The following is a 14,627-nucleotide window of genomic DNA, read 5'->3' as shown; positions in this document are numbered from 1 at the left end:
TGATGGTTAACTCTTGACCAGCGCTCAACAAAGTGCTGTCCACTGTAAGTTTATGTTACACATTGCAGAGAGGTTTATCCTGGTTGGTGTGATGATGCAAAACTGTTTTCTTTAATGTTACTGGCTTTACAGTTTATGATTGATGGGGATAATCATCAATCATTTTCGACAAATAGCCATCTACACTGAAACTCCCCATATGTATTTTATGTATCTGATAAGTTACTATGCAGCCTTATTAGATGTTGTATGGATGCTAAACTCCCCTGTTTATTTCAAAAACAGTTATTAGTGGAAGCCATATAACTCATGTATTTTAAAGCTGTAATTCTGCTATATGCATTTTTGTTCCATTCCTATGGTTTGGAAGGAATGTAATGAAAAAGTGTAAATGATGATCCATGTCTGTCTTTTAGGAATCTGCTGTATGTGAACCCTCAGAGTCTTAACTTTGCCAACCGCCAAGGCTCTGCCCGCAACATCACAGTCAAAGTGCAATTTATGAATGGAGAGGATCCAAACAATGCAATGCCGGTATGCCGTGATGAGAAACAATTCTTGCTTTTGAATATAGTTTAGTGAGCCTTCCTAGTTGTATGTCCTTTTATGTTGACAACTAATGACTTTTACCTTTTGATGGTAAAGTGAAAACACTGGTTTAATGTAGTGGTGTTTGGTAAAAGCAATGTAACAACACCGCATTATTCTACAAATATGCTCTGGGTAAATGCATGTTGACAAAGAGTCATAATTAATTCTAACATGGCTTAATATATATATATTTTTTTTATCCCTAAGGTGATATTTGGGAAGTCCAGTTGTGCAGATTTCGCTAAAGAAGCCTATACTGCTGTGGTGTACCATAACAGGTAAGTTCTTTCTCTTTTGGCATCTTTTGTTCAGAGTGCAGTAGGGAACCTGCGATTGTGATGATTATGAAATGGAGGTAAAACTAATTCAAATATCCAAACATTTTGACCTAATATACATACCTTTGATGGCATTAATTAAAGAATGGGTTGTGTCAACCTTCTGGATGTTGTTAAGTGGTGTCCTCGGGACAAGTTTCTTCCATCTCGACAGAAGAGCTGAGGGGTCTCTAATATTTTATCACCACTATTAGGTGTTTTTTTTTTTTTTTTTTTTTTTTTTACGACATCCAGCGGTTTGTCATTTGTCACCCAAGGGTCACACCTTCAAGGCTAAAATTAATCAACCTGTGAATAATGTGCCACTGTGACTAGGATAATCATGCACCAGGACTTAATCCAGACCTTAGATGTGCTTATTGGTAATGGTCAATTACAGTCTGAATTCCACTCAACAAATTCACCTTTGTGCTCAGCCAATAACCCATTATCTTTTCCATTGTGGTAAAAGTGGCTTCTAGTGCTTTTTCGCCTTGAGGATTTTTCTTTTTCTGGTCCATAACCAAAATGTTTGTTCCCATGAGAAATGAGGGCCCTTCTGTGACCTTTTTAAGCAGATTTAGTCATTTCCAGCCTTAAGGCGATCCTAGTGAGTTTGTTGATGAGCCTGCTGTTGTTTGTTTCCTCCTGGGGGACTATAAAGAATTCAGCTGAAGTGACTTATGATGTGTTGTGTAATTTCTTTTTTTTTAGATTACTTGACTTTCACTCTGAACCCCTGCTTTGTCTTGAGACAAAGGTTTTCAAGTTATAAATGCACTGTAAATAGAATAGATAAAGATTTAAATAGATTTGGATGGATGAAAATGTACTAAATATGCAAGTCTGTAGCTAGTATGTATGTCTGTCTAGCTGTTATCTTAAAGCATGAGAAAAAACTTTTCAGTAGTTTTGAATTTGTCTTGTAAATGTCCTCTGGTAAAGTAGTGGGAGGACCCTATAGATATTTATCTGACTGTGTCCTATTCAAAAACATGTTCTATGGAGTTTACATCAGCATTGACCAGAAAACAGGCAATCAGTAGAGACAGGTAGTTGCACCGTCTCAGCCTTGATGCAAAAAAAGAGACTTTTAATGGGTAAAAACTGAACTTTTATCCATCCAGCAGAAGCTTTGTCTAAAGCGAGACATTGTTTTGTTTATATAGTTAGTTCAGGCAATGGGAGATCCATAGTCAATGTGGATATAATTAGAACTGGAATGTGTAAGTGCAATGCCCTTGAGATGACTGCCTGAACCACATGACTTGTTTTTATGTAGTTTGGAAACTAATCTATTTTTGGTGACTGTCTTCCCTATTCTATCTATTTATTGAATGTAAAGGAGCTTGTAATACTGTTGTTGAATAGTTTCATATCATTGTTACTAATTGTACTAATGAACAGATCCCCTGACTTTCATGATGAGGTCAAGATCAAGCTGCCTGCCTCCCTGTCGGACCACCACCATATTCTCTTCACCTTTTACCATGTCAGCTGCCAGCAGAAGCAGAACACACCACTGGAGACCCCAGTGGGATACACGGTAGGTAACAGTTACACGTACGGCTGCAATGACCACATAGGCTGTTACTGTGGTTTTAGTTCACAGCTGTTTGTGCGCTCACTTCTGCAGTGTTCATGCAAGCGTAGGTGTAAACTTGACATACTCATTCACGCCTGTGTTACACACAGTTAGGGTGGTTCTCTCTTCCACACAGTCACAGACTGTTCTTGTCTTGTGAAAAAGACACACAGTTTTAAGTTTACATGTGAAGCATTAAAGATATCACAGCAAATTTAGAATGTATACTAAATGCAAAATAATATCCTCTGTGTGTTTTTTGTCCTCTTTTGATCTGTTTTTCTCTTCCTCTTCCGCCAGTGGATCCCCATGCTGCAGAATGGGCGTCTGCGGACGGGACACTTCTGTCTGCCTGTATCTCTGGAAAAACCACCACAATCCTACTCTGTCCTCTCACCAGATGTATGACACATTTTTTTTATATTCATGTTGTGTTTTTAAAGTATGAATTAATTATTTAAAGAAAGGAAAAAGGTATAAATGTAGGAAATATGTACCATTTTTTTTTTATGTATGGTAAAGAATTGATGTGTCTCAGGCAACCCAGGTAAAGTGTTGAGCACAATCAAATGATTGTGTTTTTGAGAAATATATTATGCTCCAGCATGTTGTCAGAGAGTCCTGGAGTACCCTTTGTAATATAAAAAGGGTGAAATGGAAAGGCTTCGGACAGCCTTTAAACCTTTTTAATTTAAGAAGGATCGCAGCCTTCCACGCAGAGTGACCAATCGTTTATTTGCGCTGCTTGAAAATGTTCGTTTTGCCAGTGCAGCAGGGTTACTCTGGTATTATTGTATTCCAGGTTCCTCTTCCAGGGATGAAGTGGGTGGACAACCATCGAGGAGTATTTAATGTGGAAGTGGTGACTGTTTCAACCATCCACACGCAGGTAACAGTACTGTATACAATAGTGTTTGGGGGAATTTGTGTATTAACCTTCATCTCCTCTCATCCTCTGTACTCTGTCTCATCTTATCTGTTATCATCTGGATATATTGAGCAGAGGGAAAATGCTGCTGGAAGATTAAAGACTTAAATAAGAATAAGAATTAATAAGTGTTTTTATGTAATATCAATTGCCATATAATGATGTCCATAAGCATCACCCACAGGTTATTTAAAATTTCAATTACACTAAAGAGAAACAAACACAGTGTTTTTAAAATTTAGACAGTAATTCCACCCTGCCACCAGTTCATTAGTGGGTGAAGCTCGCCTCACCAGTAATTTACTGGGGTCTACTCCATCTCTGTGTCGGCCAGAGTGTAGAGGGCTTGACTGTGGTCCCTAGGAGCCTAACTGGGACTAATGTGCTCATAAATCACTGCTCCTGGCGCAGATTAGACTTGCTGGATTCTACTGTGTTCTCGCAGTAAGGTTCGTTTTGTGGTTTCCACTTGGTGAGCCAACTTACAGACGAGAAGATCCAAGCTTACTTTTGTTTATCGACTCCTTTCCCCCTTTTTCTCCTCCACCTTTCTGTGCCTTTAACACTGTTATGTTTTTTTCTTTTCTCTCCATCCATCTTCATCCTTTCTCTCTCTATCTATCTTTTGTTTCTTTACCATCCATGTCTTTGTGTATACCCTTTTCTGCATTGTCTTGAATTTGTGTTGCCAACAAATTTCTAATTTCTCCTTTGCACCCCCACCCCTACAACTCACCCTCTCTAGGATCAGTACCTGGATAAGTTCTTTGCCTTGGTACATGCTCTAGACGAGCACATGTTCCCAGTCAGGATAGGAGACATGCGCATCATGGAGAACAACCTGGAGGCCGAGCTTAAGTCCAGCATTGCTGCGCTCAACTCTTCCCAGCTGGAGCCAGTGGTTCGATTCCTTCACCTTCTACTCGACAAGTTGGTGTTGCTTGTAGTGCGGCCGCCAGTCATTGCTGGGCAGATAGGTATGATATTGTACTGTGATTTTAAAACAGCTTGGACATAGAAAGGGACTAAAAAGGGATTTGCGTGGGCACATACATACACTGTAACTCTGTGTGTATATACTGTACTCCTAATTGATGTCTGTATTTTTACACGTGTCACTTTGCTTTGGTCTGTACCTCCTTTTTTTTTTTTTTTTTTTTTTTTTTTTTTTTTTTTTTTTTTTTTTTTTTTTTTTTTTTTGTGTGTGTGTGTGTGTGTGTGTGTGTGTGTGTGTGTGTGTGTGTGTGTGTGTGTGTGTGTGTGTGTGTTTAGTGAATCTGGGCCAGGCATCATTCGAGGTCATGGCATCTATAGTGAACCGGCTGCATAAGTACCTGGACACCAGCCAGGACATGCATGGCCGCAACGGTCTTCTGTCCTCTTATATCCACTACGTCTTCCGCTTGCCCAGCAATGACCCCAACTCGCCCTCTCCAGGTATTTTACTTTCAAAACAGTTTACCACCTCATATTTTCTTTATTCTATGTCTGTTTTTCTGTTTTCTCCTTTTAAGTTAACTTCATCCAACCCCCAACTCATCCTCACTGGGTGTCTATTATCAAACCTACCTGCCATAATTTTTCTTCTTCTATTTCTTTTATGTTTTGCCTTTTTCTTCCCACATCTATTTTGTCTTCTGCCTGCCCAACACAGACCCCAACTCATCTGTAACAGGTAGATATGGCCCACCACTGTACATCCTAATCTGTGTGCAATTGTTCTTCCCTCTTAAATTAAAATTACCCGTAGTTTAATATTAGAGCATTTGATGTGTCATACATGATTCCCAGCAACCATCCACTGTCAAGACACATTGGTTGCTAATCATTTATGAATAAAAAAAATGAGGAACTACTGGGTACTACTCTGTGTGCTCACTACATGCAAGATGAAGTGTTTGAGTAGATTCGCTTTTTGATAAGAGGCAGGGTTGGTACCAATTTAAATGTGGGTATAGGGGACAAAGTTAAAGTAAATTTTCCCTCCTCTGTGTCTTGTCCCAGGTCCCGGAGGGTTGGGAGGTTCAGTTCACTATGCCACCATGGCTCGCTCAGCTGTTCGACCAGCCAGCCTCAACCTCAACCGCTCCCGTAGCCTTAGCAACAGTAACCCTGACATCTCTGGTACACCCACCTCTCCTGACGATGAGGTCCGGTCCATCATTGGCAGCAAGGTAAGGTCATCCAATCGTCTTTGGTTAAACATAAGGCTCAAACTTGTTTTATCTCAGTTCTTTTAGAGTTCAGTCGATTTTCTGTTAATGCATGAAAGAGGCGCTTAAACTCTCACAGGTGGTCCTAATGTAGACAGAACCAGCAGGCGTTGCTATTAATGGTTGCAGTTTAGCCCTATTGCAATATTTGGCTTGTCCACACTGCCTGTGGATGTCAGATATCGGAGTTAAATATTTAACATTGCTGTAGTCCAGTAGCTCTCTTTATTTGTGATTTATTGTAGACATGCATATAGATCTTAACCCACATCAAGGCAGAGGCCTTGCATGTGCACAGTGACCCGGGGGACTACTTTATCAACATGTAAACTGTATAGCCAATGCGTAAACACAAGATTGGACATCTTATCTCTCTAACCCCTGTAACAGCAACCTGACACACACACATACGCATAAACACACAATGCTCACTGTTTGCAGGTTGTGAAAGGCATAAGAGACATTTAGTTTATGGTCACATCAGAAGGCAGATGCTGTCAAGAAGATACAAGAGCACATTGTTTCAATAGTCATATATCTTTTGAAGACATCAAGAATTGCTTACTCTTGTCAGTCTCTACTGGTTTTCTTTGTTTCTTCTTATTTCGTTTAAATTATGTGTTGTCATGTATTTTGTCTTGTATAATTTGTGATGTCCTACTTCAGACATTTTTTATTTAACCCAAAACTACCTGAGCAGTGACTGAATGCAGCCCCTTGTTTGACGTATGTTCCCTTTGCTGCTAATACTTAACTAAACCTTTCTTCTCTTGTCTCTGAGGGAGAGAAAGTTATTTCTTACAGAGACAGAGAAAGGGAGAGAGATAACCTATGTGCTTTGCTCCTCTGTGGTGATGATTTGGATTTTTAATTTACTGACAGCTAACCTTTTTTTGGTCCTTTGGCATCTTCCAGCAGTCCTGACCTCTGAACCTCTTTAACCTGTCATTATTCCTTCCCTCCTCCTTCCCCCGTGCTGCTCGCTCATTCCCTTGCTTCCTGCCTGCCTTGTGTCCTTTGACCTTGGCACGCCTAGGGCTTAGACCGCTCCAACTCGTGGGTGAACACCATGGGCTGTAAGAGTGCCCCCTGGGGATCCAGCCCTGGGTCCGCTCCAGAAACCATGCAGGTGGTTTTATGAATGCCCCGTCCTCCACTTTGCCTCACTGCAAAAACAACTCACCCTATTCACATTGAAGGGATATTGGGATATTTGGAGTTTTGGTTTATTTGTGTACTTTGCTAAAGTTACCGAAAGAACGGCGAAGGTCGGGGCAATCCATATCCTCCCTTATAAGTATTTCAAAGTTTCCATTTTTATATCCTGTTGTTATGCTCATATCCGATTGTGGAGGAATTTTAAGTGACACTTCTATGATTGCCAACCATCTACGTTTCTGCAGAGTAGAGAGATTCCTAGTGACTAGGTTAACACAAAGACATAAAAGACCAAAACTTCGCAATATTACAGTATTCTGGTAAAGTTAAAATCACAACCCTACCATGATCCCATACATGGGAATCACAGCCGCCTCCATGACCCTCTATCTCTCATGCTGGTGTCTCAGGCATCATCCCTCTAACTTATTTACGTATCTAACACCTCCCTTTTTCTCAGTACTTGCACGAAAAGACACATAGTCTAAATCCAAATATTTCAGAGCCAGTTTCCCAGTTATTCATGGCAGCAATTTCTTGAACATTGTTGGCCTTGCTTTCTTTCTGTCAAGCTTGCCTGACATTTTGGGTTTACAGTGATCAGTTACGGTTAAACCAAGACACACTGTGATCTTTTTGTGTCTGTATATTTCACAGGATTTTTGGAGTAGTAGAGAAAAGGAGTAGTGTTAGAAATCATCTTCATCAGTAGAGTAGATGTTGTTTTTTACATTCATTTTATCTTTTCATTGATCTATGATTTCCTTTTCTTCTTTTCTGCTTCTACCACAATTATTCACTCTCTCTGCTTTAACCTCATAGTCTTCACGCTCAGCTAGTATCCCTGCATGACTTTCTACTAAACCTACATAGCATTCACTTTGTCACTGGAGCATGGTATATCTGAGAGTGAGTGTGTGTCTGTCTACATGTGTGATGTCTTTGTCAGCTTCACTTTCCATCTTCATGTGATGTCATGTCCTCTGTCATTTTAAGTTGTCATCGCATAAATCTATGTTTGTGTATGTATGTTTGTCACTAATTCACATCTCCGATATTATGAATATCAAGCTAAAATTAATTCTCCATATTGTAATTACAGATTACAATATTAAATGAATTGTGCCACCACTGACAGAGCACGTACATTGTCAACCTGGGATGGGACATTATGTTACTCTACCTACCAATAATAATATCTTTAATATTGTAGGATGTTTTATTGTCTTATGCCATTTTACATGTCTGAAGTATTGTATTTATCCGGAGGGATGCGGAATGGCTCACCATTAATCAATGGCTGTAAGATCAAGAAACGAAAACCAATACAATCTCTTTACTTGAACTCATTGCCTGTTTTACAGCCATTTTGCATCCCTCCTTTAAGGTACTCAAACTACCAATGTTATCTGACTGTTTTAGATTATGGGTACTACACTTAATGTTGTGGCTGTGTCCAGTGTCTAATTGTTCTGTGTCTCCATGTATGACAAGTGTGTGCAAGAGATCACAAAGGTGTGTAGCGTGCATGTGTGTGTGTGTGTGTGTGTGTGTGTGTGTGTGTGTGTGTGTGTGTGTGTGTGGGTGACCTAGCAGACACATTTTCCCTGTGTGCTGAGGAAAAAGGTGCAACCCCACGCTCCCGTTGCTCCTCCACTAACCTTGTTGTCACCGTTCCATTCATCCCACCCATAGGCCATGGAGCGCTGTGGCAATCGCATGTCTTCGCACACTGAGAGCGCCAGTTTCTTGCAAACTTTAACAGGACGGTTGCCCACAAAAAAGGTAGAGCCACTTGCACTGGGGGAGGAGCCAACCCCGCCCACCTCTTTACTCGCCTCCTCACCTGTCTTGTCTGTGAATGTGTGCCTCTGGATTGATTGATGTCGTATTTTGTGGTTGTGGAGTCTTGTTGAATGCTGAATGTACCCGATCTGCCTCATGTTCTGAATGTCTCAAGGAGTTTTTGATGTGACATGAATGTTGGTCGTAGTCTGGGTATTGCTATCTGGCTAACTTAGTCTGGGAAGTCTCCTTTCTTTGCACACTATTCACTCAGGCATTGAGTGCATGTGTGTTTGGTTTAGACAGAGATACTGTACCAGGTATTAATATAATAATAATAATAATAATAATAATAATACATTTTATTTATATAGCACATTTCAAAACAAAGTTACTAAGTGCCTTCCATTGTCGGAACCAGGGTTAAAAACATTCCAGGAGGCAATAAGGCAAAATAAAGTCAGAGAAATAAAATCACAACAAAATGAGGTAGTATTAAAAAAAGAATAAAAGACCCCCATCAGTAAAAATCAGAACCTACAATAAAGCAGATACATAGTAGTTAAACATAGTTTTAAACAATTAAAAGAATTATAAGATACAAAATGAAAAGCACAAAGTACCCATCGCTAATATATGGTAAGACCGGCAATACCGATATAATAGATAAAACATGTAGGGAAATTAAAAGTCCTAGAATGACTAAAATGCTTTTTTAGAAAGATATATTTTAAGAAGTGATTTAAAAGATGTCAAAGAAGCAGAAAGTCTTGGGCAGGGAGTTCAAGAGCACAGGGGCTTTGACTGCAAAAGCATGGTCGCCTTTGGTCCTGAGCCTGGATGCAGCCAGCAGAGCCCTGCTGAGGAGCTGAAGCAATTCAACAATGTAGGTGGGAGCTTAACCATGAAGTACTTTATAGGTAGTAAAATCTTAAAATCAATTCTAAAACTAATCATCAGGGTTCTGGCTGCAGGCTTTATACTTCACCAACAGGATCCAAAATTTCTCTGTAGAGCAGGGATGGACCTTGGGGAACCAAGGTCGGGACATCCAGCACTTTATTCCTGATAGATAGGTTAAAAGATGATTAAAATTTCCATCTTCACTGGTTTTTAATTGGACATAAATTTGTGTGTCATCTGCATAACAGTGGTACTATATATTGTGCCCAAGTGGCAGCAACACTGGATGGACCCTTGGGGAACAGCACAGGTCAAAGGGGCCACAGAAGGGGAGGCATCACCCATGACCACTAAATATACCAAGTATAAACAGGTGGTTATGGAGTTTGCTCTTTAGTTTATACTGAGCAACACTCAGTTGTCACTTCTAACAACTTTAAAGAAGTAGCAATGATTAGATATCAAACAGGTCTTGCCCCTCTCTGATCTTTATAATATGTCAGCATGATTTAAGGAAGACTTGCCAGACTCTGGACAAGAGCCAATGTGTTAACCAGACTCTGTTGGATGTTGGTTTTGTACAATAACACACACCTAAATAAAGTTATTAATGCATAGTGCCTAAAAGAAATTAAGAAAAATAAGTACTTCTCTCCATGCAAAAATCTATGCACATCCATTACACAGGAAAATATTTTCAGCCGTTTATACCATCGTCAGGAACTTGCATTATGACAGCTATCATTTGCATGGGGATAAGAGTGCATTTTTCATAATTTCTCATAAAAAATGTTGCACACGACTGCAATTTATATTGTATGATTTTAAATGTATTTGTTTAGTATTTGGTAACCCTTACTGTAACTTGTGTATATATAATGTTTTTTGGTAAAACCTCAATTTGTTTTTAATTTTAATTTTCAGTGTTGGGGGCACAGGAACTCTACCGGACTGTATTGTTTTTAACATAGAGAATGTTAGAGTTGCTAATCTTTTTTAACTAAACCTGCTTAACTTTTATTTCATGTCATATCCCCCATTAAGTAAATACACTTTGGAATCCAGTTAACAGTATTTTCACTGAATAATCTTTTCACAACATGTAGACCTACGTATATTTTAAGATGTGCAGTGATACTTCTCCTGGTGCCTCACATTCTCTCTGTCTGGCTTTACTGCCGCTCCCTCTCCGTCCCTCCCTCTCCACTTTGTCTTTGTTTCCTACTTTCCTGTTCTATTCAGCTCTTCCACGAGGAGTTGGCCCTTCAGTGGGTGGTGAGCAGTGGAAGCGTCAGGGAGGGCGCTCTGCAACAGGCCTGGTTTTTCTTTGAACTCATGGTAGGAAACAACATTTTTACATCTAAAAACTGCTTTGACTACCTTTTCTGATCAGTCATCACAGTGCTGTACTTTTTCCATGACCGTTTCTTGTGTTTTATCCAAATTAACACCTCTACCACAGGTAAAGAGCATAATCCACCATCTGTACTTCACTGAACGCTTAGAGTCACCCAGAAAGAACCGTTTCCCAGAACGCTTCATGGATGACATCACAGCCCTGGTCAGCACCATCGCTGGCGACATTGTGTCTCGCTTCCAAAAGGTAAGCAAGGGCCTGTATCATGGTGGTCTAGAGACTAAATGCATACAAGAGAAGTCAGGGAATATCTGAATTTCACAAATTACAGTTTAAAACCGATCAGTGTACTGTATTTGACACGTTTGATAATGTGGCACAGTCCAAGCTGCCAGCTCTGGAAACTTTATAAGATGTGTGTATCTCTTCCAATCAGGATCTAGAGTTGGTGGAGAGACTAAACACCAGTCTGGCCTTCTTCCTCAATGATTTGCTGTCAGTCATGGATCGAGGCTTTGTCTTCACCCTAATCAGAGCATACTGGAAACAGGTAAATGCCTTATTTCTGTCTGTCCGTTCCATTCTTGTGAACACAATATCTCAGAAATGCCTCAACAAAACAAAAACGAAACAAGGGAATTTCTTCAAACTCTGCAGAAATGTCCACAAGGACTCAAGGGGGAACTGATTAGAATTTGGTGGTCAAAAATCAAAGTCACTGAAACATCTAAAAACACAATTTTGGCACCAACCCTTGTTCTTTATGATAAAAGATAATATAATTTTAACAGTATTAGTATGAGTGAAGAGAAAGCTGACTTGAGGAATATGCAAATTGATTTGTGTGACTCCCCATAAGCTCATTATTATGGGTTGTTTTTGGAAGCTACATCAAGATATTGTCCTATTCTGGTGCTGTGACACATACCTTTCATGCTGAGTCTTGTGATCAGTTTAAGATTTATAAATAGAGCATTTTGAGTTTCTTCAAGGCCCTAAGAATACATTAAGGACTAATTTGTGATAATATTTCAAGATTTCATTGTTCTCTTTTGACAACGCATACTCCCATTCTGTATTTGTGTGGCTATAATACATTCTAAGTATTTTCTTTAAAAATATTCAATAAAGTGTACTGTTTTCACTCTCCAGGTGTCCACAAAGCTTTACGCTCTGCAGAACCCAACCCTGGAGTCTTTGAGGCTTGATTTCTTGAGAATCGTTTGCAGCCACGAACACTACGTCACCCTCAACCTGCCCTGCAGTCTGCTCACCCCGCCTGCCTCACCTTCCCCCTCTGTGTCTTCAGCAACCTCACAGGTCAGACCAAAAGTTGTGTAGGGAAATTGAAACATGCACACAAAAAGACATCATATAGTCCTGTACTATAAAATGAATGAATTAATTCAGTTAATCTTGGGATGTTCTGTGTTCTCTCTCCCACAGAGCTCTGGGTTCTCCACACATGTCCAAGACCAAAAGATAGCCAACATGTTTGAGTTGTCTGTCCCCTTCAGAGAGCAACACTATCTAGCTGGACTGGTACTATCTGAACTGTCTGTTATACTGGACCCAGAAAATGAGGGGTGAGCATGCTTGCTACATTTACGAAGATTGTGAGGGAGGGCGAGTTGAATGATCAAAATTATGGCTGAGTTTCAGGGATTAAAGAATGGTAATGAAAGGTCTTCACCTGTTATCTTTATGGATGGGTGTCATTGTCTGTGTGTGCTGGGTGTCTAGCCAATAAACTGTCAAGTATTATAGAGAAAGGAAAGTGATATTTTCAGGTTAGAGTCTCTGTTTCGGTTGGCGAGAGATAAGCCTGTATAAGCATAGGAGTGAGTTATGGTTATTATTATTACCTTATTGCGAGTAATGTCTCTTGTTATCTCACCCATTTTGCTTTTTACACTTTAAATGAAATAATGTATGTTTTTGTTCCCTTTGTTTTTTTTTCTTTTTTCACCGTAGGATGTTTGGCCTACATAAGAAAGTGGTAAGTGTCGTTCATAACCTCCTGTCCAGCCATGACTCTGACCCTCGCTATGCCGATCCTGAGGTCAAGGCCCGAGTCGCCATGCTCTACCTGCCTCTCATTGGCATTGTCATGGAAACACTGCCACAGCTGCATGACTTTACAGGTAAAGATTAGGAGCTACTTTGAATGTAGTAGTTTAATGTTTGGCATCTTTATTTTTATTGTTTGACTTCAACTGTCAAACATGTCTTCTGTTGTAGTCACCTGGTTTCTTCCCACTGTCCAGTCAGCAGCACTCTTATCAGATGTCCCTTAATTGAAACAGTTGAGAATGAGTCATGCAACATTGTGGCAATAAGGCTGGTTGAGACATAATGTGGTGAAATCCCAAATAACCTAAAGTTACATTGTGACCTTTAAGAGCATATCCTTTGAAACTCAAAAGGTTATCATTTGACCTGCAAAGGATGTTGCACCCTAACATAACGTACTGTACCAGCTGATCTCAAACCTCAGTTCATCCCTCGTACATTATCGCTCCTTTAACCCCATACCTACCCAATGGCAAACCTGTCTTCCCTAGACCCTGAGCTTGTATTCAAATGACCATTCATAAATGTTCAGTACAGACAGAGTATGCAAACAGCAACTGTCATGTTTCCAAATGCGGGGGGATTGGTCAATAGAGGTTTTTCCTTTCAATAATTTTGACCCCTACTCTTTCTGTCTTGATAACATTCACAGAGCTCGTGGTCCTACACCCCACTAAGACCTTTAGTCCAAATCTTCTTATTACTATATTGTCTTTAACTCAATTAACTGGTTAATTTTCTTTTGTCTCATTTTTCTGTCACTAGAGTCCCATAACCAGTGGGGTCGGCCAGGCGGTCCCCAGGGGGCAGCGATGGGCGGCAGTGGAGAAGAGGCAGAGGGAGAGGGTAACAGTCTGATCAACCAGACTGTCGCCATGGCGATAGCAGGCACATCCACCCCGTCCCCAATGTCCCGACCAAGCAGCTTTTTGCTCAACTCGCAGGTAAGTCCCTGTTTCTTATCATACCTCTTTGTGTTGTTTTTGTCCCACTGTGGTCTGTCCTTCATCATTCCTCCTGGTCCATCTCTCCAGGCAAGTCGTCAGCACGGTAGCTTCTCGGCCGAGTCAAGTCGCAGTCTGCTCATCTGTCTGCTGTGGGTGCTGAAGAATGCTGACGAGCTGGTATTACAGAAGTGGTTCACAGACCTGTCAGTGTCCCAGCTCAACCGCCTGCTGGATCTCCTCTACCTCTGCGTCTCCTGCTTCGAGTACAAGGTAACATCAATAGTGAATACACTCACTAACTGACAAGTCAGAGTGATTAACCACTAACCATATTGTTGCCATGGGAATACAGAGTTGGAGCATCAGCAGTATGTATGAGTATGCCCACCTCTTCACTGTACCTTCTTCTACATTTATATCCCACAAATAAGGAATTTGGCCAGCTGATATTTTTTAATACTATACTCATATCTGCCTTCATACGAGGAGTAAACAAATAGAAAATTCTAACCAGAAAAACGTTTGAACCACACAGTTCAAACATAATGAAAAGTAGCACTGCACACAGCTCCAAATCTTTAGCACTTGGGTGCACAGTTGTAGAAAAGAAACAAGAAACAGAATACTAGTACTCACAGATGTCAGTCATCATCAGCAATAACTTTGTTTTTTTGCCCACATTGAACAAGCCCACATATATTCACATTTGTTTTTATTTTGTTTTAATCTTCTGTATATGGCACTATCCTCTTCCATGCAGAACATAAGCT

At 40.3% G+C, this 14,627-nt stretch overlaps 1 protein-coding gene across 23 annotated transcripts in view; it reads left to right on the top strand.

Annotated features, from left to right (window-relative positions):
• The window catches only part of dock7 (dedicator of cytokinesis 7), a 44,255-nt gene that overhangs the window by 17,795 nt on the left and 11,833 nt on the right, over positions 1 to 14,627 (top strand). For 10 of the 23 annotated variants that reach the window (XM_051375854.1, XM_051375852.1, XM_051375846.1 and 7 more), the window contains exons 15-33: positions 417 to 534; positions 799 to 869; positions 2,316 to 2,454; positions 2,794 to 2,895; positions 3,296 to 3,382; positions 4,167 to 4,398; positions 4,694 to 4,858; positions 5,076 to 5,096; positions 5,426 to 5,595; positions 6,671 to 6,763; positions 8,488 to 8,577; positions 10,723 to 10,818; positions 10,943 to 11,083; positions 11,274 to 11,387; positions 11,990 to 12,157; positions 12,284 to 12,423; positions 12,812 to 12,981; positions 13,676 to 13,854; positions 13,945 to 14,127. In XM_051375854.1, the coding sequence (XP_051231814.1) occupies positions 417 to 534; positions 799 to 869; positions 2,316 to 2,454; positions 2,794 to 2,895; positions 3,296 to 3,382; positions 4,167 to 4,398; positions 4,694 to 4,858; positions 5,076 to 5,096; positions 5,426 to 5,595; positions 6,671 to 6,763; positions 8,488 to 8,577; positions 10,723 to 10,818; positions 10,943 to 11,083; positions 11,274 to 11,387; positions 11,990 to 12,157; positions 12,284 to 12,423; positions 12,812 to 12,981; positions 13,676 to 13,854; positions 13,945 to 14,127 (2,479 nt within the window). The remainder of the gene's footprint in view (positions 1 to 416; positions 535 to 798; positions 870 to 2,315; positions 2,455 to 2,793; positions 2,896 to 3,295; positions 3,383 to 4,166; positions 4,399 to 4,693; positions 4,859 to 5,075; positions 5,097 to 5,425; positions 5,596 to 6,670; positions 6,764 to 8,487; positions 8,578 to 10,722; positions 10,819 to 10,942; positions 11,084 to 11,273; positions 11,388 to 11,989; positions 12,158 to 12,283; positions 12,424 to 12,811; positions 12,982 to 13,675; positions 13,855 to 13,944; positions 14,128 to 14,627) is intronic. The other 13 variants (XM_051375856.1, XM_051375855.1, XM_051375851.1 and 10 more) reach the window with 4 other exon arrangements.

Source organism: Dicentrarchus labrax, unplaced genomic scaffold (assembly GCF_905237075.1).
Source record: "Dicentrarchus labrax unplaced genomic scaffold, dlabrax2021, whole genome shotgun sequence".
NCBI classification, from domain to species: Eukaryota; Metazoa; Chordata; class Actinopteri; family Moronidae; genus Dicentrarchus; species Dicentrarchus labrax.
Note: the sequence above shows the minus strand (reverse complement) of the source record. Positions and strands in the feature narration are given on the sequence as shown.